The sequence below is a fragment of the Zootermopsis nevadensis genome, unplaced genomic scaffold, assembly GCF_977971745.1.
Source record: "Zootermopsis nevadensis isolate Lab colony 2312 unplaced genomic scaffold, Znev_1.0 Znev_ptg000003l, whole genome shotgun sequence".
Taxonomy (NCBI): domain Eukaryota; kingdom Metazoa; phylum Arthropoda; class Insecta; order Blattodea; family Termopsidae; genus Zootermopsis; species Zootermopsis nevadensis.
In genome coordinates, this window is record NW_028259135.1 from 11,347,671 (window position 1) to 11,373,031 (window position 25,361).

Below are 25,361 nucleotides of genomic sequence, written 5' to 3' on the forward strand. Positions count from 1 at the left end.
CTATCAATCACCCGCATATCAGCGCTGTCCGGGTGTTGTCCTCTAGCGGACCAGGTGTGTGGAGACAGGGCAGCCAACCTCGTGACACAAACATGTTTCTGTAATCCATACGTTATAAACCACGGTCAAGATTCTCGTGATAATTTGGTGGGCGAAAACTTGGATGTCATGAAGAATTAGACAGAAGATCTGTTGGTCCAGAACCCGAGATCCAGCTTCCGTTTTCCTTTCGACCAAGAATTATGTTCTCGTTGGACCCAAGGGACGAAATACTTCTCCTGTCTTTGTTTTTGAAAATAATATTTAATTTTGATATCTCTGTTAGTATCCACTCAAAAACTTTAAAAAAGTACCTCTGTATATGATCTAATATAAATTTAATTTAAATGTGCGTAGATTTATATAGAGTTACATATTTTTATACATTTTCTCTTGTCACAGCTTGTAATTTCGGCTGGATACAATTGACCTGCTGTGGCCCGCGGGCCGCCTGTTTGACCACGCCGGTCTAGAATACGATGTAGATAAAACTGAATACCTGGCACTGTTTCGTCTTAAGGTCACAGTGTAGAATAATGATATAAAGGCAAGTAATATATCGTTCCAAACTATGACGTTCAAATATTTGGAAACGGCAATAACAAATTTATGTTGCATTGACTATAAAATATGAGAGAAATCAGTTCGCTAGATTCTCAGTGCTGTTCGGTTTATGTTCTTAAGGTTTTGAAGGCGCTAAGCCCGAAGATGGCTGGCTGTCTTCTGAGTTGTAGCGCCTAGTAGCTTTTTAGAAGTTTACCGACGTTTCAGAGGTTCCTGCTGACTATTATCAGAACTATCGCCCTACACAGTACCATACTCAGATGACCACATTTTCTCTGCCTCCAGAATCTGAAATCCCATGTAGTCGAAGTCTGTCTGAAATGTTTGCCAAATACTAACCTGGATATAGCCAGGAAGGCGCTGAAGAACTGAGTCACGTAGACTTTCCCCAATTGTAACTGTAGCTGCTCAAGGGTGTCATTGAAACCTGTTGACTGTAGTGCGCCAATCAGCGGCTAATTGACGGTCGGTCACACTGAGAACTTCGCTTGATCAATACAAGCGACGTAGTCAACTCATGTGCACGAGGGGCAGACACCTCCCCCCCCCCCTCCCCAGGATATTGTTTGCTCTCAAATCTCTGGTGTCAAGATAAAGTATAAAAATCACAGTGATTGCTTGATAGCTGATTTAGGGTCTGTATTTCGTATTGACTGTAATTTAGCTAAACTACTATTAGAGTATAATGTTAGTGCCTAAGTTTTAATTGTTGTGTTGATTTTATTCGTATCAAATCCTACTTTTCGCCACAATACGGCAAAATAATCTACAAGAAAGGCGTCTTATTTAAATGAACACTGTATCAGTTCGCGACAAAAGGAGATGTGATGAAACGTAAACAGATTTGAAAATCTGCTAAAATTATCCCCGAATCTTTTGTTTATAAAAGATCGTGTTCTTTATTGAACACCCTGTATTATAAGAGACCAAAATGAAACTTAGCGGAAACTGTCAAGCGTGTTGAGTACCTAGTGACATCATTTCTGTTTAGATTCAATTTCCAATGTGAAATAAACGACCCGGCATCCAAAATAAATGTGAAGAAAACATCCTTTCTGTCTTGTCATCTCACGGAAGGGTCTTGCCATGAAGTCGGCCGTGTTTATGTTTGCAGTATATTTCTGTTCTTCGTAATGTATGAAACTAAAATATCCGGGCTCGCTCCTTATGACTTCCCCCTCCCCCTCAGCCTCTCGAGAAGGAAATGTTCCTCTTCGGATGCTTCGCGGGAGGAGAGGGAAGGGTCGACTCGGCGCGGGATATTGGATGGCTCTGGAATATATAAACGCAGGGAAATAATCGGGCGTCCCGTTTGTCCTCCGGGTCAAAACACCGCTCTGTAGGCGGCGTCGGGTAATGGTGGACAGTGGAGGAAACAAAAGACAAAACCTTTTTCCACGTGCATACAAGCTAATATTATCCCAGAAAATTGAGTCATCATCCTGTGTTTTTTTATACAGATTCATTTTATCTAGTGTATTTAATATAAAGAAACGATACTAATTTAGTGATAATCGACAGTTAATGGCGGTGGTGATGATCTGGGTTTTGGCACCATGTTGAATGGTAGGTTGACACCAGTGTTTCGGAGACTGTGCTGCCTTCATCTTCAACCCTGAAATGTTTTATACAACTATAAGAAACCTTCGTGCTGTAAGTCCAAATACCATAATCTAAACTTACACAGCAGTGGAAACCTGAAATTTCTTTAAATATAAAGAGAAAACTAATGGTCTGATGAGGAAATGTCTTTTTTAAAAACATGTGATATATTTCGCCTCAAAATGCAGGGAAGGGAGTAATGTGGGAACTGAATTTTTAAACCCCCTTTTGTATTGGAACTGATCCGTTGTTGAACTTTCGCATACTTGCAATATGTTATGGGATTTCTTTTTTCTGCGAACCGTTGCACGAGACACGCATACATATTTCTACTTGTCAGTTTTTTTTCCCGCGGTGGATCAGCAGGTTTTGAAGAAACCGATCGAGTCCGATCGTGTCATGATCTGAACCCTCCCCACATACGAACTTCATGTCGGCGACTCGAATAAATATATATTACAGTAAGGCGCACGTACGTTTGCGTCTTTGACTGTGATCCGAATTGCATGAGCACGGGAAGTAATTCTGATACACAGGATGTTGTATTTCTATTTGAATAGTGAAGATATTTTGCTACCAACTTACGAGGTGCGATCGGAAAGTTTCCAGACTGCGCGTATAAAAAACCCGTACACTTATCTCAGGTATTAAATTCATCCATCACCCTCGAAGTAGTTCCCCTGGGAGTGAACACAACGATCCCAGCGCCGCTGCCAAGCCTGGAAGCATCCCTGGAAATCTTTCTTTGTCAGCCTGTCAAGCACCATCTGCGATTCTGCCTGAATCTCTTGCCAAAGACTCGCCAAAACGGCTACGGAAACCTATGAAATGCTAAAGCAAGCATTTGGGGAGTCCGCAATGGGTCGTGCACAAACTTTTGTGTGGCATTCACGTTTTAAAAATGGCCGAACCTCTGTCGATGATGACGAGCGTTCTGGACGACCATCTTCGAGCACAACGCCCGAAAATGTTACGAAGATTCGGCAGGCCATTCACGAAGATCGACGTCGTACCATCAACGACTTGTGCGACATTGTTGGGATAGGCTATGGGACCTGTCAGCTAATTCTAAAGGACGGAAGCGACCGTCAAAGTGGCGCAACCACAACTGGCTGCTGCATCATGACAACGCGCCAGCGCACACCGCCCTCAAAGTTCGGCGGTTTTTGGCCTCAAACACCATGGCCGTCATCCCGCACCCTCCTTAGCTCCGTGTGACGTCTTCCTCTTCCCAAAGATGAAAATTCAGCTAAAGGGAAGGAGATTTGAGACGATAGAAGAGATTCAGGCAGAATCGCAGATGGTGCTTGACAGGCTGACAAAGAAAGATTTCCAGGGATGCTTCCAGGCTTGGCAGCGGCGCTGTGATCGTTGTGTTCACTCCCAGGGGAACTACTTCGAGGGTGATGGATGAATTTAATACCTGAGATAAGTGTACAGGGTTTTATACGCGCAGTCTGGAAACTTTGCGATCGCACCTCGTATAATACCTATTACGTTCAGTTCGCACGTTATACATTAACGCTCGATCAAGTGAAACTTGTTGACGTTAGTCTTCTAGCTAGAAACGTCGTGTGGACTTGTTGGTAGATACCAACGTTTCGGATGTGTATATTGCCTCCATCTTCAGGGCTATAATCAACTACCCAGAGGACCAACATCGACATTTTCACCGCCATGATAACTTCACGTCTCATAAGCCAATGTTTTTGCTCTATTTAAATGGCCTTAAGGTGTTGAAATAATTTTGTGTCAGCAGTACCGTTACAGTATTCTGCCTTACCTATTATCATTATTATTAATGCTGGCATAAACTATAAGGAACGTGGCCTACGTAAGTTTTCTACATTATTCGCCTTGAAACGAGATATCTGCAACATTTTTAAATTAAAAGTTATAAGCTCTGTGGATAAACTACAGTGTAATGTAAATTTTCAGTAGTTCGGAGTTTTCAAGCGTAACCTCACTGTTGAAATTCATTGATGTTGTAGGGTCTATTCCATTTTCGAACATAAAGGCATCCTTCACATTGACAAATGTTTCTTAAAGCTACCTCACCATATAAAACCTTTCTTTCCTACAATAATTAATTATGCTAGTGTTGGTCTGTCTTCAAAAATACGTAGTGCCGTCATGTTAGCAACTTTATGGAATGGAACTTCATCAACTAATTAATTGGCTACTACAAAATGGCGTGACATTCACATCGAAGTTTATCAAGTAACGAAGTTTCTTCACTCAACATTAATAACGGAAACGTACATGCACATGGACTTAATGATTTTGCAGTGATCATCACATTATTATCATCATTATCAAGTGCAATGATCACTTTTTTAAATTCCTTACTGTAAATTAGAATGTATAAATTTTAATGGATGTAATATGACAGGCTTACTAATAATTATTGAACTGTCGCTTTCGGAAATAATGTATGTGCCCGTTCTGCAGTTAAGCGTTGGATAAAACTGGATCCTCTCTGTCATTATATTATCTCGACTGCACAAAAGCAAAACTCGAATTCCTCTGCTAATTTCTCTTTTGTGAGTTAGATTATTCAAACTACAGTTAAACTTAGTTATAACGCCATTTACGGACGACAAGTTTATAATCGTTGTAAAGGAGTGTCATATTAACCGAAGTACAGAATAAGCAATCAACAACTGTAATTTTGTCGTTCCTGTGAAATATGTATCTGCATTATTTCTGTCGTTAATTTTACCTTCTCCCTCACAGATCCTCGTAGTGGGTGCCAGTGAGGAGGCCTTCATTTTGTCTATTCTCTGCTACGTTTAATAGACGTTCGTCGGATGATATTATGATCGGAGAATCTTGAACTCGAATAAATGTGGAAGTAATTGGCGGTCGTCGAATGTGAGTCAACTACCACGGTGTTTTCCTGGGCTGAGGTAGATCACGTAAAACCACAGTCAGGATAGGTGGTCACCGGGTTGGTATTTGAACCCGGAACCTTTCGGAAGCAAAGTGACTTTCTGTCTCCGAAAAACTATACAGTGAATAGGGTTCGCTGTAATAGCTCATTGTTACGAAGGCCCTGAAGTCTGGTTTTTTCCGTGCGTGCATCTATTTCTTGTAGTTACCGCTCACACTTCCTGAGACTTCTCTATAACTAACAATTCCAAGAATTGTAGTCTTAGATATGCTAATATTTGCATACCTGGTCAAGGAATTCTTTCTTTATCGTGTTTGCAACAACGCTGAACCCTTTCCTACACCCGATGAATCCAGCTCATATCCTATATCCTTAAACAAACCTTATTAGCGTCTTATCTACGTCTTCCAAGTGTTATCCTTCGTTTAATTTTTCGACTGAATGTATTTATCAGGTTCTAATCTGTGATGACAACGTAAGGTATTCTAAATTATAAATATGACTGTTCGGACAGGTTTCTGCAGTTCGCATGTAATTAGATTCGGCACTATAATAGATCGCCTTGCTGCTTGTATCATGAGTTTCTGCAGTATAACTGGTGCGCCGCCTCCTTTTAGGCCCGCGCTGGGTAGACGAGGCAACTAGCGTACAGCGGAATGCAAATGAACAAACACGTTCTTCCCAAGAATGTAATTTGATTTCCAGTTTCTATTCCTCAAATTTGCATCATTACCACTTTTTTTCTTCACAAGACACCGAGGTACTCAGGGGTAGAAATATACCACCCGCTTTCGGAGAATCGTTTAAAACTGGAAGAATAGGGTTTCTGATGCAATAATACACGCTTGATATTAATTGCAAACGTTTCACACAGTCTGACATCCGTTTTGGAAACGAAGACAAACATTCAACTTTTCAAGAAATAAAGGCTAGCGATTAGTTGAGAAACTTCCCGCTGCAACTGGTTAAAAATACTCTTAGCACAGTTTAATGTATTCGTCATTAACTTCTAAAACTATTTTTTACTATTTTAATTCGGAATCAGACGACTTGTTCAAATTCCCTTTGCGTCTCCTTTGAAAGGGCAAAAATAATTAGTTAATGTTACGATTATTATTATTTATTATTTAGTGTTCTGTCTTACGACAGGTCCATTGCTCTGCCCAAAAAGAACTCTCCAGTTTTCCCTATTCTCAGCTTCTCGTTTTAATTCCTGGAACTTCATCTTCTTTCCTTGTTTCAGATCTTCGGTTAGCTGTATCAATCTTCTTCCTAGTCCTCTCTTTCCTTCAACCTGGCCTTCGGTGATATCACTCAGTAATCCATTCCTTCTCATAATATGTCCCAGCCAGTTAGCTTTCCTTCGTGTAATCGCCTGCAGAATGTTTCTTTGCTCGTTGACTGTCCTCAATACTTCTTCGTTGGTCACTCGATCCGTCCACCTGATCTTCTCTATTCTTCTCCAACACCACATTTCAAAACTCTCCAGGTATTTCTGTTCCTTCTTCCTGAGTGTCCAAGTCTCTGCTCCATACAGCGCGACACTCCAAACGTAACACTTCACTAGTTTCTTCTTCATCTCCAAGCCCAACTTGCTAGTGAGAAGTATCCTCTTCTTGATGAAAGCTGCCTTGGCCATGGCTATCCTTGCTTTTACTTCCTTGGTGCATAGGGCGTCCGTCGTGACTATGCTTCCCAAGTACTTGAAATGCTCCACATTCTCCAGCTGTGTGGTTAATGTTACGATTAGCATTACAAAAAGAACGTTGTTTCGTTGAAAAATATAAAATATCCGTCTTAATAGCTCACTCTTTAATACGTATAAACCTCTCCGGTCGCAATGACTAGTAAATTCAAGTGCAGTTTATTTTTTACACACGTGTGTACGTTGATGTTATTGCTGTAAACAGAAGCAGAACAGTTTTGAGGTAACAGGGTATTGGATACTTGAACATTCGTTGATAGCTTTTATGGATGGCAGTGATAGAAGCGGCCTGGAAAATACGCGACTTTTATGTGCCATTTTGGACCCAAACCGGGTGTCTGGTCTGTAGCCATGGTAACTGAAACGTATTCTGCATATTTATTACGAATGTCGACTCTTTAATAAATTTCTCAACTCACGTAATTGGCTCTAATGAACATACAGACACATGACAGTTCCGTGACGTCACATCGTTTTCGTAATTCAGATTCAACAAAAAACGCCATAAAGTTTTCATTTTTAATTCAGCTTATGGAATGTGTTTTTGGATTTCGTTGTTGAAACTAGTCGTTATTTTCAAAGCTGTCTTCAAGAAATTACTTGACAACGCTAAATTCATTTATAATGATTTGATTTTAATTTTAATAATTTTAATTGTTTTTGCTATGTGTTTTTTAAACTTTCGTTTATATTTTATTTGACTGGTAGGAACATTGTTTGGTTCTATGATGATTATTGTTTTTGTTTATTATTTATTTATAATTTTATGGAAGAACGAAAATGTTAATTACAAATAAAACCGAAAATATTAAAAAATAATTCAATTACGACATTACTATTATTTTCGATTTCAGTTACCTTAATATTTGATGTAGAAAATGTTACATATTTAATACACTAATTCTGGGTTTGCTAAAAGTAAAAGAATAATCCTGTGGAGACTGGGGGATAGGATGTTTTGTTCGGGTTAACATTCTCTTTCGACCCTCCTCCGCGCATCTAACTCGGCGGCTCAGTTGACACTGGAATCGGGTCCAGATTATAAAGATGTCGCGGCAGTGAAAAGAGCGAATCGAGAAGCATATCGCAGGGTTATCACCAAAGACAGACAAAACATGTTTTGTACACCCCTGTACGTGTGTAACACGATTCCATCTGAATGGCCTGAGAGCAACATTGCGCCCGTAAGAACACGAGCCATAAATATTTATGATAATAGGCAAGCGGTTCTCTACCTTTCAAGTAATGTCCTCACTTCTTCGCTTTCTCCCTCTTGGTGGAGTCATCGTCACTTCCATGGAGAGACTGTTCTTGTACGTCACTTCATTCGGAAGTGAATAATCATACCAACAGGACTAATATTTTTCCTTAAGTCCTGAAGATGGAGGCAGTATGTTTCTCCGAAACGTTTATATATACTTACGAGTCTATACAGCATCGCAGTATGGAAGGACAACATCGAAGGAGTACACAGACCAATGAAAAAGCGTTGTTCTGTTTAGACATTGTCACATTTATTCTGACTGAAGATTCTTCGATACTTATAGGCACTTCAACTTACATCTGTATACACACCACATTAACATTTGTGAATCTTACATTAAAAAATGTTTTTTTAAACCCATTATCAGTATGTTTATATGATGAAAATAACATTTTAATATTCGTTTACGTCCCTTACAATATTGACGTACAGAAGTGCCTTGAATTTCTCTTATTTAACAAGTTTTCCCAACATCCTTGCCCTGTGGTATATTTCACGCGGTTGTCAGCACTGTTACGCTTTAACGAAAGTGATTTATGTTGCAGTGAACGTGTACAATGGCGAGCAACTGAATTTGACTCGTATTAGCCGAACAGAGATGGGCGCCTACCTGTGCATTGCTACCAACGGAGTGCCCCCCTCCGTCAGCAAGAGGATCATTGTCGACGTGGAATGTGAGTACAAGTTACATTGCAATTAAACTATGAATCGATCGAGTCGGCAGATCAGCGACATTTTGTTTCTCAGGGACAGCGACATTTTGCGAGAATGTTTTTTTTTTTTCAGGCAACACTAAAAATGTCGTGAAACCAATTGTATTATCAAATATGAATATAATTTAAGGTTCTCAAGACGGCCATCTTCAAATGTCAGTATATTGTCTGTCAACAGTTTTAAACCTGGGATAACTCGGTCACTAAAGTATCTATGTATGATTGGCAACACTGCTGAGGCCTGTTGCGCTGTAGTTTGTTAGAAGGTGGCAGACTGCGAGTGTGGTTCAGTATTAATCAGTTTTTGCCGAATCAGTGTGACCACACTTAAGCAGTGTTGCCATTTATAGGACTCGATTATTACAATATTACCCTACATTTTTAATTCCCGTAATAAAAAGATTCAAGTTTAAGAAGATCAGTGGCTCTATCTACGAATCCAACCCTAACATCCATGCAGATATGCCTTCGTAACGTGGAGCTCAGGAACATGAAATGCTTTATCTTTGCCGTTTTACTTGAAGCAGTATTTATTTCCTTGTATTTAGATCTGCCATCGCGAACAGAATGGTTCAGTTACGTAAATCCAACAGCAGATGCCTCTGCTGTGACTTGTCAGTTTAGTACGTTCGAGAGAGGAAATGCGTAGTGAGGATTGTGAAGGCTGATTGACGTTGAGTTGTTCGGCTTTCACCAGGTGGCAGTCAACGCAACAGCCCTACTGTCACTCAGCCGCCAACTTGTCTGAGTTTTAGTATAGGTGGCATCTCGTAGTTCCATTCGCATCGAAACTGCGCTGCACTTGGGAAAGAATTCCCGTGGGTGAATTGGATGCCAGCTCTCTCTCTCTCTAGTATTCTACTCAGGCTTTCCGAGGCGTTTTATGTTAGCGAAAGACATCTCTGTGAACATAATGGTTAGACAATCAGCGGGAAATATGGAGAAGTATGCCGAAGGGGATGGGGTAACATATCCACGGGACATCTTTTCGAGGCCTCAGTAGGCGTACAGCAACTCGTAACTCGTGTGCGACGTCACTTGGACCGGAACTTAAGAAGATATTTATTTGAGGCTAAATGAGGCATTTATTGAGTCTCGATGTTTTATCACAGTGATTTATTTTCATGTGACGCAGTTGATTCAAATGCCTTCATAGCATTCTTCCATATTTAGTTTGAAATATTTACACAAAATGAATGAAATTGACAGATGGTATCTGTTTCGTACAGAATAGCTCAACCAACATTAGGTTAAGTTAGGTTACGTTGGGTTAGATTAGGTTAGGTTAGGTTAGTTTAGTTAGGTTAGGCTGGGTTTGGCCATGCCAGGTTACGTTAAGTTTGGTAAGGTTATGTTAAATGACGTAAGTTTAGGGAAATTCAGGTTAGGTTAGGTCAGATTTCTCTGTGTGCGGAAAGTCACGTGGACGATTATCCACTCTGACGCTGGTCTCAAGTGGTTTGCATCGCATCCCTGGTGGTCGGTTTTCCATCATTATATCGTTTATCTTCCAGGGGCATCTCTTGGCTTGTTTTATCATTCTGAGCCGTTGTGCCAACCGTAGGCGTCGTTTTGCCAACGTCGTGTTATGTTGGTTCCCTCTGCACAACCACACATTTTGCATTGTTATTTCCGCGTCTCGATGATAGGCATATCGACTCTTGGAGTCGATTTTCCAGTGTTGTGTTTTGTAATTAATTTCAGTTCTTCTAACCTCTAAATTCGACCTTGTTACGGCATTGCGATGGTAGTCGTTGTGACACGGCGTCGTCTTGTGTTGCGTTCCTAAGCTACACTTTACTTCTTGGAACAGTATTCCCGCGTCTTTTAGCCATCACACTGATTTTTCGTCTCAATGCTTCTGATTCAACTTGTAATTTTTAATTGGGGCAGGTTACGTTGTGTTAGTTATGATCATTTTCTTGTAGATTATGTTAAATTGATTTCGATTGCGTTCGGTTGGATTCATTTGGATTATATTCGTGTGTATCAGTATAGGGACTGGTGGGGGCTCTTTTGAACTCGATGTTGGAACTTCAGGTTCTATAAAATGCGGAGAATTTCTTGACCCGATGAGTTTTTCAAGATTGATTCTGCTTCATGGTCACTTACTTCGTACTGTATGCAATTCGAGAGTTTCAAATCAGGAGTCTCAAATCTTTCTTACTAGCAGACGAGAAAAAGCTTTTTTACAGAAACTCTGCCGTCTTGACCGGAAGTGAAATCCTCGATAAATATTAACAGCTCTGTTTCTGCGTATCACTGTCGTGCAATGGCTGTAAGAGTTGACATTTCAACTTGCCATCTGTTGTGAAACTGGGGCATTATTCAAATGTGAGGCCGAACTAGGGCGGGTTGAAGTATCCAACCAGCTGGAATGAGTACATCAAACGAACTGCTACAGAGAACCTTCAGGTCCTTTGCCTGCTTGTGTTGTTCGCGCCCGTTCGACCGAAAACAAAAAATAACACGCACCAAAATTAAAATTAGAATCTTTGAAATGCCATGATTAAGAACACGCATTTACAGAATGCTTCGTGCAAAAACTAGTTGGGTCCTTACATTTTATTTGTTTCCGTGGAAATGGTGCTTCGCGATATAATGAAGTAATTTTCTGTGAATGAGTCCGGTTTAAATAAGATAACTACTTACTGAGTTCAACAAATATACCCTCAGTGCTTGTGTTTTTTTGCGGACGGTCACAATACGCATGCGTGTTATATATAACCTTAGCAAAATTCATCCGAATTCCAAAAGAGTATGACAACTTGGTCTTACGTCGAAAAAGTGACTTTCAGTTTCGTGATGAATTTATATCTAAGGGTTGCACACCCCTGCCTGCGCTCTGTGTCTAACTTTATTAGGCTAGATACGCAGATAATCCCCCTCAGGCCACCCTCCCCCACCACGTCACACTTCTGTAGAATGATTAACCCCTCCTTCCTCGACAGAGGCACAGTGTCATAACAAGTTTCATTATTGGTGTTGCCGTGTATAATTGAGGTTTGTAGAGCCAATGTAAGGCTAATCTCTTGTTTAACTTTGCTGCGTTCGGCAAGAAAATTACCTGCCAATCATCTTTCATCTGTAATAACTCGCACATTTCTGAGCCGATTTTTACAAAGTTTGGTAGAAATGTTATTTAAATAATCCGGCTTAAGAATGTTTGAGGTGCAATACCCAGATGAAGAGGTTAATCACATATACTTCAGACGAAATACGGTCTAGGTAGACTGAACATCAACTAGGTTCGTAGAAGCTAGTTTGTTGTTTTCTTTGTTTGTTTGGTAGGTAGTTTATCTTATTGGCTAGTTAACTTATAAATCAGTCGGTTTTTCTATATTTTGCGTTTTAACGGCAGATAGGATAGTTATTTTGATTTTCTGGGTTTTTGCGTCCTGATAACGTTTTGGAGAAACGTAATGCCGCTGTCATAAAAACTGAAGTCATCTGCCGAACAATCTACGTAGAGTGAATGGAAGATCATGATTTATGAAATACCGAGGGTAATATCAGTCTCTCATGACCTCCCGATCGAAATGAAGAGTCTGACTCGCATGTGGAATGTCGCAGTTTCGAATCTCTGTTGGGTATTTTTTATACGTGCAAATAGAGATTTTGTATCTGCCAACTGCACACTGTCGCCTGTTACCTCTGATTACGTTCTGCGGTAAATAGCTTCTCCATTTGTTACACCGATTTTTCAACAGTCTACAAACGGATTATTTTATCTGCGAAGACTTTATCTTGGGTTAATCTCGGTCCGTATTCATATCTGTGCGGAAACACGCCAGAGGTCTCTGACAGAGCTGCGTGTCAGTGCGCTGAACTTTTACCGGAATTAAAACAGCCGAGCAGCGAGCAAGCGAACCGTGATTAATTTCCCGTTAAAAAAGTTAATACCGCTCTTGAGAGGCCCGTGTCAGGGACTGTCCAAACGCACGGGATCCACTTTTCAAAACGTATCGACATTTGAAATGCATTATCGAACACCAAGACTCGGGCTGGTGGCGAACGGGAGGTCCAAAATTTTCTCACCGCTTTCTCTCAGGTGATGTTAGAATTTTTGCTTTTTATCGTTTGCTGGTTGGTTCTGTGCTGCTTAGCGGTGCTGAAGCATCTACATTTGCTGTGTAGCGTGGATTAAGAAATTGTTATGACGATCTGGGAAGGAGATGTTCAGGTTCCTCGTGAAGATGCTACAAATTATTTTGCCGGTGAACAAAAACTCATTTATGTATGATTTGAGGTTTTCACAGCGATGAGTCTGAAGATTTCTGTCTTCTGGGTTGTTGCGCTGTGTAGTCTGGTCGATGTTTACCGACGTTTCAGAGGTCATACTGCCTCCGTCATCAGGGCGATGAGTCTGAAGATTTCTGTCTTCTGGGTTGTTGCGCTGTGTAGTCTGGTCGATGTTAACCAACGTTTCAGAGGTCATACTGCCTCCGTCATCAGGGCGATGAGTCTGAAGATTTCTGTCTTCTGGGTTGTTGCGCTGTGTAGTCTGGTCGATGTTTACAGACGTTTCAGAGGTCATACTGCCTCCGTCATCAGGGCGATGAGTCTGAAGATTTCTGTCTTCTGGGTTGTTGCACTGCGTAGTCTGGTCGATGTTTACCGACGTTTCAGAGGTCATACTGCCTCCGTCATCAGGGCGATGAGTCTGAAGATTTCTGTCTTCTGGGTTGTTGCGCTGTGTAGTCTGGTCGATGTTAACCAACGTTTCAGAGGTCATACTGCCTCCGTCATCAGGGCGATGAGTCTGAAGATTTCTGTCTTCTGGGTTGTTGCGCTGTGTAGTCTGGTCGATGTTTACCGACGTTTCAGAGGTCATACTGCCTCCGTCATCAGGGCGATGAGTCTGAAGATTTCTGTCTTCTGGGTTGTTGCGCTGTGTAGTCTGGTCGATGTTTACCGACGTTTCAGAGGTCATACTACCTCCGTCATCAGGGCGATTCATCGCATCTATACCATACTGCATGGCGCAACATCCCAGAAGACAAAAATCTTCAAAAACTCATTTATAATAGTTGGTTTCTTGGCCGAGATTCGAACCTGACGAAGGACATTACCAGACTACACGACCAAGCACCTCAGAAGACAGTCATCTTCACGGGTTACTACTATTCTGAACATCTTTGGTATTCATACTCTGTGGAACTGGGTTCTCATCTCCGAAATGGTAACATGTTTTCGTTGTTGGTGTTTTTAAGCTAACACGAAAACAGGCAAATGCCTGAAAGCGTTTTTGTTTCAGAAGTTAAACTCGACGCCGAATGTGAAGAAAACGAGGCTTCGATGTCTCAGTTGCTAGACATTTCTTTTCGCATTCGATCCGGACTCAGTGGGCAACTTAACATGACTCGTCCAGTTGGATCGGAACATAATCCTTCTTCCACCCTTTCTAATGGATTCGAAATGATTCCCTTTTTTTTTACTAAAATAATTAATACTTCTACTCTTTACAGCAAAATATTTTAACTTTTATTTCCTATACAGTTTATCAGTTTAGAATCGTAATTAGAATCAAAATTATGGACAACGAGTTGTTGAAACAGCTTTTTCACTCGGGGAAATTTGTTGATGGACGTGTCATTTAATAACGCATTATAAGCTAACAAGTATATTTAGTATCATGTTATTAATAATGGAGGTGTCGGTACAAGAACGGTTTAAAGATCTCGCAGTTTTCGACCACAGAAATTTATGGATTGCGGGTTTGAATCCCGGTGAGAGGGCTTGCTGTATGCTCCACCAATCCTATTCTTCTTATTTCATCACCGTAATTATATTCTGTGAAGATACACGTTTCTATAATACTCGACATTGTGTATTCTCAACTTGTGCACGTTCTATAGTTTCTTTAGTTAATATGAAAGCTCTCAGCCAACGTGGGCAAAGCACATTGACCGTCGTTTGATCATTATGACGTGTCTTCAGCTTACCTCGCAGTCGTTAGAAAAATCATTCGTTTTTCGTGCAAATTGCCCTCCAAAATAGAAGCTCTTACATTTTTTACCTTTCTCCGAATTCTGATTTCGGTGCAATAATGAAATCCGTGTGAACCTCAATTCGTCGTTCCATCATTTCAGTGGAATGCGATTCATGAACAATGAGATGTTTTGTTGTCATGGCAACGACCTATTTCTTTAACCTCCTCTCCTCTTGTTACTATTTATGTGTCTACGGAGCATGTCTGTCTGTTTTTTCTTGGATTAAAGGAGACAACTTCGTGACGAGGGAATCGGGCAGTAACATTGACTGATGTTGGATTAACTATTTAAGTGTTAATTTTTATTTCTTAATTATTTAATCAGTTTTACAAAGGCGAACGCGACCCAATATACGTAGTGGTTCATTGTTCGTCATAAACAGTGATATGGTTTGATTTAATTATTAATAGCCAAAAGAGTGTATTCTTCGTGGTATGGGGGAGTTCGTGTCACACTATAGCCACAATTCGGGGTCATATTTGAACTGGCCATGAACATATATGCTTCATAGTGATTAATGCAACTTCACATGTTCACATATTCAGTGCTAATTACGTAGCATGTGTGGCGCAGTGATGGCATGACGCAGTATTGCTACAAAATGTACGAATGAGTTAGTTAAATAGTGAGTTAGCGGTGGACACACATCGCTGATGTAACAACATGGCGTCACGTGTGAAAAAATCAGATATGACCTCTGCTTTAATGAACCTGATACTGTCACGGTTATGGAAAGGAAGTTTCACGTAGATGAAGAAAATCACGAAAATGTCAGTCTTAAGCCCAAAGCCTCCTGAACACGAGACAGGAGAGCTAACTAATTTTGCGTTTTTCTATCATGACGTACAAAAAAAGATGTCTAGACTATTAACTTTTCAAACGTTTTCGATTCAGAGGCATGTCAGCATTTACAGGAATTGTCAGAATGAAGCAAGAACTGGAAATTGTCTGGATTTTTAAATATTATCTGTAAGAACTTCGGCTTCAAAGATATTGCGCTACCTTCAATACGTGTGTAGACCCGTACGTAAATGTCGAGCCCGGAACAGCAGTCCTTAAGCCGGCCATATTGACATTATACTAAGATTTTTTCCCGAATTGGTAATCATTCCATAATTATTAATTTGAAATGCTTTATAAAATGAATTTCGTATGGTGTATAATTCCTGATGTTGGGGAAAGATTAGTATTTTAGTAACTAACAGCTACATTTGAAAATGTTTGCGTCATATAAGTATTACCTTTATCGTCCTGATGATGGAAGAAGCAATTACCTCCGAAACGTCGATACATATCTTCCAGACTACACCGCGATGCAACCCAAAAGACAGCCATATTCGGACTCAAACTTTAAATCCTATGAACCTTATTTTGTTTCTAAGCTCGGTTTTAATAATCGTGACGTCTCTTAACTGGTGCTGACTAGCATTTGCAAGGTGCGTCGTTCAAGCGTATTAGTCTCTTATCTCTCTTGCTCTGATAATCGATCGGCCATTGATGCAGCCCTTCTATCATTATGAACTGTGATGTACCACACAGCAAACAAAAGGGATTTTGAATGGACTAATAAAAGCCGAAATCCGACCGTTTGCTAATTGTGAAGAGACGTAAAAGCGATGACCATTTATTGCCAACAAAATTCCAAAATAGTTCTGTTATTTCATTTGATAATAATGTAATAATTGTAGTGTGTAATTAATCCGAAAGCTGTGAACAAACAAACGAATTATAAGTTTAACAATGGATGTTCAGTTGCTGACAAGCGGTTCTGTAGGACGTAATTAAAATATTCCGGTAATTTCATGTTTAAATTCAGTTTATCTGTACGTATGTTTATATGCACATGTTGTTATGATAAGTTTGTTACACACAGTACGTAAAATTATTCCAAAATGGAAAGGGTATGTCTGTCTGTCTGTCTGCGTCACCGTAATTAGTCAACGAATTTGAATGATATTTGAAGTTCAGTGTCTAAGACTTTAAGTTGTTGAATAGTTTCGATCGTTAAGAAACACCCTTCGGTAAAATTTAAATAGAATATAAACGTAAACAATGGAATTCCTGTTGTTTGGTGCACACAGAAAATGGGAATTTTTTTATAAATACAAGCAGCAACGAATTAGTAAGAATTTAACCTAACCTAACCGAACCTATGTAATTAAAACTAGAAAGGTAAGAAATTATATGAATATATATATATATATAAACAGATTACATGTATAGATTACGAAATATTATTAGGAAGAGTAAATTCAGAATAAAACTACATCGTAATTGGGCAAAATATATTGATAAAGAGATATGTGTTCGTTTTAAACAAAAATAAAAATTCTGTAAGGAAAACGAGATAGTGGACATTTTGTTATAAACTGGGGCTCTTAAAAGCAATGACTGGTGTATAAGGTATCCAGAACATGTTTTGAAACATGAAGAAATTTTTGTAACAAAAGTGACAGCGAGAGGTAAAGAAATATTCAGGATAATCTCGATGCTAAATTAAAAAGTATAGCTCCGATGGTTTATTACTTATCACTGTCAAAACTAAAAGTAAACATTTATTCAATACAACGTCCATTTTGTTATTTCTCATTCTTAAGTTGATATAATTGCGTCATATTGTGAATTAAAATTTAATTATTCGTGTTTTTTTCCGTCTAATCACAATTGTATATAAATAAAATTATACATAAGTTATTAAAATATCATTTACATATTTGGTACATCTTTTTAATACATGTTTCGGTTACATTGAACCATCTTCAGGTGTAAAGTTAAAAGTTAAAAATTATAATTTTATAAACTAAAACTTAATTACTGTTGTTGTGTAACTTCTGATGATGTTTAGATCCAAATTCATTGGAGTGAGGGTATATTTTGAAGTGATAGTGGTTTAACATTGGCCTGTAACGTAAATAATTTAAAATATTTTTAAATATTACTGAACTTGAAAGAACGAGTATAGAAAACAAAATGTAATAAGGTAAAAATAAATAAAAAAGAAAGGTAAAATGTAAAAATGAACATACCGAGGAAGAGCTTAGATATGTCGCTCCAATGAATTTGGATGTAAATATCATCAGAAGTTACACAACAACAGTAATTAAGTTTTAGTTTATAAAATTATAATTTTTAACTTTTAACTTTACACCTGAAGATGGTTCAATGTAACCGAAACATGTAGTAAAAAGATGTACCAAATATGTAAATGATATTTTAATATCTTATGTATAATTTTATTTATATGCAATTGTGATTAGACGGAAAAAACCACGAATAATTAAATTTCTCATTTTGCAAAAAAAAAAGGCTCAACAGAATTTGCACATTGTTTAAGTTACATTACCAGGACCCCTATATTGAATGGCGCTCCCACCTCACAAGTTCGTGCATCCACAAAGTTGTTATTACCGATTTGTACAGTGAGGATATTTGGCGGCTGTGCTGGTCGCCTTCCCGCTATGCGCAGTCACTGCATCACTTACCGCCTTTTATAGTCTCAGCGTCACAGTCGCCAGATATCCTCACTGTAGAAAATGAATAATTATTATTTGATTTATACTGATATTAGAGAGTCCGGTACGTGTGTGGTTTGTCTTGAAATGTTGATACCACACGGAGATGGTTATTATATTTCTGTGTTTAATAATTTGGCATTATTCCGTGTCTTTTACTTCACCAAATATAATTAATTTTAACATTGCAGTGAAGCTCGTTTCGTTCTTTAATTTATGGAAATTCGAAAAACTAATTGAACTGTGCATGTAATTCTATTTGTAATGTACCTGAATTTCAAAAATCCTACAAACGAATCTTTTCAGAATTAATGAGCGTATTATAAATTTGTTTACGCAATTAGTTGTAATCAACAGTGATTTTCGATTAATTAGCGAACTCTAATTTTCGTTAGAATTGAACAAATAATCAACTATATTTAATTTCTAAATTATTGAAGGAGCTATAATTAGATACAGCCGTCAGTTTGCAGCTAACTGGTTTTAAACTCAAACTGGGGTTTTAACCATGGACCCGAATTGGCGTTTCGTTAGGATGTGACCTCATAATATGTTTTAGAATACATTTTCAATTATTTTACTTATCTCTTGTTGCTACGTGGCACAGAGATACCGTTTACTGTGCGCATCCAAAGCCACAGATAAAATACTACAACGGTGGTATCGATAAGTGTCGATGGGGTATTTATCACCAGTTCAGTGACTGCGTGTTATTCATTGTTCACTTCAGAATATATTGTCCTCCCGTCTACTGTCTGAGGCCTTGAATTCAACGGTTTTCAAAATTATAATCTCTCTCGTGTGTGAAATTTTGCCTGTGACATTAAGGGAAGAACGCGGATTCAAGGTGTTTGAGGATATTTGGAGCTAAGGGGAGGAATTAAGCAGATGATGAAGAAACTTGCATTGTGCGGAACTTTATAGTTTTTAATTCTCACCAAATGCGGCTAGAGTGATCAAATGAGATGGGGCGGGGCATGGAGCAAGAATGAGAAAAATGATAAATTTATACAGATGTCATCTAAACACCTGAAGCTACGAGACCACTTTCATTTTAGTGATAATATTAAAATAATATGGACTGAACAGTCAGTCTTTGAACCAAGATTTGAAACTGAGTCCTCCCGAATATGAAAAAAAAACTTTGCTCTGTTAAATGTTATGTCAAATTGTATTGGGCCGATGTTTTCTTTGGAAATTACAGCTGAATGTTTCGGTCTCCACTGCTGGTTATTTCGCACTGGTCATTTTTAAAAGTGAAGTGCTCCGCTCGGAACATACGTAGATGTCTTAATTTACGCCGTTCAAACATTTAAGCACACTTCACAGGCTACGCTTTACGGAAGTTTATCCAGGTAGTTCCAAAACACTGTTGGCGCTGGAATATGTATTTTTTGTTTGTTTTTTATCTAATTATCTTCATATTAAGGCTGCCATATCTAATCGTACATGACTGCTGATTCATTCAAGTATTTCGCATTATTCATAAATGTTTGGAGCTCCTATATGGACAAATTACGTATAGGATCTTCTTTTTGAGACTACAATCTTCAACAATTTTCTCAACTTCCCGTTCGTGCTACACTCATTGCCTATTTTATCTTCAATGTTATCGCCTTAATAATATTTTGTAAAGAGTAAAATATATCACATTGATTACTCGCTCAGTTACATGTATCCGTTTGGATTTTTTCGTCGTCCATATTTGTTTACGTGTTATTTTGTGACTCCTGATAACTTTTGAAGTTGATGAAGACCCGGTTAACTCTGTATCGTCTGAGAGAGACACTTTTTCGTGCGCCAGAGACACTTATAAGTTCAGGCTCGCAGATAAAATGAAGGTCGTAGATTTGAACCCGGACCTACTGTTGAGCTGTCTAGTCTATCATATGAGCTGCTGCTTGGTTTAAAAAAAAAAGAATAAGATGCTTTGAGGCAGCTAGAAGCTCTTAGGGTGCATAAATCATGAAACAGCGAGGGGCTGAATATACTAGCGCTATTATTTATATGGAACATGTTGGCAGCCCCGCAAGGCCGCAGTCTTTCCTGCTAGACACTTTGCTAGTTCCGGACGGGGTAAAAGGAAGTGAGACAGACAGGAAGGAAGAAAGAGTCGAAAAAGTAAATTAACGAAGGAACAAATAAGTAAATACACGAAGAAAAATAAAATAAAAGACAGGTAAATAAACTACGACGTAAACTTAAACAAAGAACAAATTTAAAAGGTATATCAAATCTAAAACTTCTTGACGATGGTGAAGAGTCAATTGAATAAAAATTTACTTGGATATTATCCATCGTCTAGTAAATCTCCGGAGATAGGGATTAGCTCTATCTAGTGGGCCCAACTGAGTAGGAACCTGAAGACGGAGATAGAGCCTCATCTCCGAAACGTCGTTTTTACGTTTTATTACTAGACGATGGATAATATCCAAGTAAATTTTTATTCAATTAAATTTAAAAGGTATTTAAAGTTATTGTGTTAGAGAACTAGCTATAGAACATGTGGCGTCTGCGTAGAAATAAGAAATGCACTAAGAGTTTTTTGGCTGCAGTGAGACGTAGGCACAGACATCAGTAAATTAAAATTGTCGTCGTGGAGACAGGTTTTGAATGTGAAGACTTAAATGGTGACTGGAGGAGAGGAAGCATTTCGAGTGTTCGACTTCGGTTCCAAAAAATCCGCGGCCTCTGTTCAACAGGCTTTCGGAGGAGGTTCCAGGTGCGAATTCAGTTCGCTCTGTGGAGTGCAGTCTTCATTTTAAAGCCATATCAACAGTTGATCTCCTACTGGCATTGCTCGAAATTACTTCGCTTGTACGCGCGGTACAAACATTTATTTAAATTCTCCTTCAAATTTTGCAAGTTCCATTTCTGTGTGGTGTTCAGCTTTTGTTACATATTTGAAACCGCTCAGATCACTTGTAATTTCCCTGTTTTATTTTAATATTTAAACAACGTCTTAAGATATGACAGTACAACGAAAAGCATTATGAATATTTATGAACACATTTTAAACTTTCAAAAGGAATCTGAGCTATAATAATTATAAAAATTTTAGTACACGAGAATAAATGTGGCAACACTGCACGATATATTTCTGTACAGAGTTTAGTGCGCGTGTGGATTAAAGGGATGATGTGATAGGTTGTGCATGCAGCACGAAATCTGCTAACAGAAGTACTTGCTAATTTGTGGGATCTGAGGTTTCCACGGCTGTGAATCTGAATATGGGTTTTGTAGCATTTAGTCTCGCAGATGTTTATCGACGTATCTGAGATATTAATCTCTAAGTTAATGGTAGCAGTAACCACCTCTGAATCGCCGAATGAATTCCATCAGGTAGACGGTGCAACAACCCAGAACACAGCCATCTTCATCGTAACAAGAAGCCATTAGGAAAACGACTGTGATGGGACGGTCAATTTAACTTAAGGACATAAGTTCTGAAGATACGCGTTGGACAGAGCTGATTCAAGATGGGGTCCCAATGGTGTGCCTTTATGGCGACTAAACACAACTTTTCAGGCACTAGAATGACCAAGATTTCACCCCTTGAAGGAAGCTACATGCTACCCTAGTCCTACAGTGTTTTAGAGAGTCCTGAAAATGTCAGATACCTCATTGTTCCTCTCAGCCTCAGCATCTCTCTCGATCTGTTATTGTCTATCCTCATCTTCACTCCACTTGGCACTGGCGTTGATTCTTCGTCCTTGCAAATGGATGCCGCCCTGATCATGCTACTACACACTATGAGGATGGCGAGAAAGAATTATTCCTCCCGGGGGATGCAGCTCCAGCAGCCCCAGTTTCTTTCCGAAATTGAACTCCTCTTCCCCCCCCCCCCCACATTCCTTCTCATCCCCTACAATCTCCCCCCCCCCCCCCAGAGCGCTCCTGATACTTCTTTCAGCATGTAAACAGTGCCAACGTATGCAAGAAATAATAAAAATGAAATTTTCGCTACTGGAAATGGCAAAAGTTTTTTTTCCTAACTCTTTGTGCGTCGTGTACGTCACACGTTGCCGGTCCTACAGTGCGTACCGGAAATGACTCGTATATTTTTTTGACTTTTACTTGTTTGTCCTCCATTTTATACAAAAGTCGAATTTGAAATACAAATTTCCTCTGTGTGATTAACTTCACTTTACAACGTAACTAAACAGAGACCTACAATGTCATACACCACACGTGTGACTGTACGTCCCCCATAATTTTAATTTTCGTGAAATTGTATGTGAAAGTACTGTCGGAGGCCGTCTCGCCCAAAGTCGTAATTGAGTGGTTAAAAAGCTTGGTTCGTATTCTGGAAGTAACAGGCTAAGTCCTCGGTCCTGAGTTCAGCTGAGTTGACTTTGATTATTCGTGGTTCTTCCAATTTAAATTAGGCAGAAGGCTGGTATGGTAGCTGAAATAGCTCACGACTTTTCTCATCAGATACCTATAACTCATGCAGCTGATATATCGTCGTTACATAAATTGATAGACATACAAGGCTACCCCATGTGTCACTAACGTCAAGAATACTGACTTCTGTTGTGAAAATCAGTTGTATTTTATACGAGGTGTCTGAAGCGCTCTTAACCAACTCAGTATAAAACTGGAAAGTAGGCCTTTGTGGCGATCCCTTCGCCGTGGTTTTGCAGTTCTCACAGGAACTTGCCCGCTTCCTTTTGTATCGTTACGGAACATTAAGATTTCAGATTCTCCCAGCGACGTTTTTAAAGATGACTGTCTTCTTGGATGTTAAGAGGTGTTAGGTTAGGTATTCTGGTAGAATTTACCGACGTTTCAGAGGCGCTTCCTGTCTTTATCATCAGGTTTATGAGCGCCCTGATGATGGACTTCTAAAACGTAGATAAACTTCTACCAGACTGCACGGCGCAAAATCCCAAAAGACATCATTTTCTTTAACCTTATCTCGACAGTTAGAAAAAGGATGGGCCGGTCGCAAGGCAGAGCAACAACACAGAATAGTACAGGAAGACGAAGACAAGCCTCCGGTGGAATTGGGACCCACGATGGTCAAGACCCACGCCCCAGACGACGCGGTAATAGAGAAGTGTTGCGTCCTACTGTTTTAAACACCCTGTAATCTATTTAGGCTCTCTACGGCACTCACAGAGGGCGGTAGTGTGCCATTAAAACACGCATGTAGATATTCTTTGTTGCAGAATGTCTGCGTTAACAGGATTACAGACACCGCGTGGTGCATGCTTCGTTGTTTCGCTGTTGTACTTTAAGGTGCGAGGCTTATTGGGCCCCACGAGACGGGGTGGGAGGGGTCATGGCCTTTTCAGGGTTTCTAGTATCTTGGGTCCCTATGCGCCAGTCAGGTAGCGTATTAGTAATAACAAGAATAAGAAGAAAAAGAAGTTTATGTGGTGTAAATTATCATTATTATAATTGTACACAAGAAATATAGTATTATAGAAAAATTTACATCTGTGTCTGAGCTTTAGTGTACGGACTGTAGGCAGTGCGGAGATAAGGCTTCACGCGTTATTAGACACCAGATGGAAATGCTAAGTGGTTTCATGATGTAGGCCTGAGTGCTAAGTTCCTTCAACAACTTTTAAGGAATAACCACGTGAGGATAGAGAGGATAGTTTTAGGAATATTCCGGCTAAATTAGGCGAAGATAATAACAAGGATTCCTGTTGTTTTTGTGCTTGGCTGTAATTGGCCTTGTTTGACTACCGCCAAGCACACAATAAATTAATTAAATTGTGTTATTATTATTATTGTTTTTATTACTGTTAATCATAAAAGCAATTCTGTCATTATGGGGTCAGTATTTACAGAGTTTTTAAAAGTATATGCATATTTTAAGGGGAAAAAATATAGTTACGTATTCGTGGTGGAACTCAAATTCAGTTTGCCACTGACAATGTAAATTGCAATTTAAAAACCTGTATTTCGTGTTAATTTGCTTATTTCCAGCTCACAAAGAGGAGTAATTCATCATGATAATTGTAATTCACTTACCGAATTTGGAATTCATTATTCATTTCAGCATTGGTGTCAATTATCGTCACATCTTAGCCATACATTCTCCTTTTAATGGCGTTTGGAGTGGAGCGGCATGTTAGAAATCACTGTAACATTTTCTCCCCTAACGTGTTATAAGTTTGCTGATCCCCCCCATTTTATTTGCATTATCTTTCCTTATTATTCTTGTCCCCTCGTTCCATGAAATTTTAAAAGAGGATTTTCTCAAATATCCGAATCATCTCTGTAAGAGACGTGTGTAACGCGGTTTGCTATCTGTGGACAGCGAACCACCTTTCGGCAGTGACTGACATGTGGAAACAAATAGTTTGCTTTGAACAAAACAAAACGGGAATGAAGGATAGCGTAGGGTTATGAAGGCAGTGTTGTAGCTGGTAAGTTTTATGATGTAACATCTCTGGCGTGAATCTTATCAGTTCTTTTATATTGTTTTCGGATTTGAAGATAGAATGAGCATATTTCTCCGAAATGCTGGTATATACCTACACGTCCACACGGCGTTACAACCCAGAAGACCAACATCAACATCTTCCCCGCCGTGAGAACCTCAAATATTACAACTTACCCTTATATATACACACGCACGCCAGACCTTTAAGTCGTACCCTCTGTGTAACTGCATTGTTTTACGTCCATGAAACAGCGTTAAGCGCTGAAGAACTGAGAGCACACATTTTAGCCCCAAGATACAGCATAATCAGCTTTATCACATGACAACACGCTACGTCCCCTCGTGCCGAAGAGGCACGTCCTGTGGTCAGACCCAGTCGTGTGGAGTTTCTACTGCCCCCTGTGCAATGTTGCAGATAATTCTTATATTCTGAAGAGCATTAACTAAGCGCTACATTTGTGAGCGATAAAGTTTAAATGTTTAATTTAGCCTTTCATGCTGAGAGCGGGTTTTAGTTTACGAAGCGTTTCGCTAATGTGCGAAGTTCTCGTACTGTTATCAGCAGTGTTTCGAATTCTGTCAGCTGCAAAACGGGACCAAAATTGTATTTATCTCCCCCTGCAAGTGAGACTGCACGCTTCGCAGTCTGCTAGTATTGTTTTACTGACAGCTA

The 25,361-nt window shown here is 39.4% G+C and overlaps 1 protein-coding gene across 6 annotated transcripts in view; it reads left to right on the plus strand.

Moving 5' to 3' along the window:
• The window catches only part of LOC110838284 (lachesin-like), a 310,561-nt gene that overhangs the window by 263,295 nt on the left and 21,905 nt on the right, over positions 1 to 25,361 (plus strand). For all 6 annotated transcript variants that reach the window (XR_002546044.2, XR_015533562.1, XM_087342517.1 and 3 more), the window contains one exon: positions 8,613 to 8,741. Coding sequence is in view for 4 of the 6 variants with exons in the window: in XM_087342517.1 (XP_087198643.1) it covers positions 8,613 to 8,741 (129 nt within the window). In the remaining 2 variants the exon portion in view is untranslated. The remainder of the gene's footprint in view (positions 1 to 8,612; positions 8,742 to 25,361) is intronic.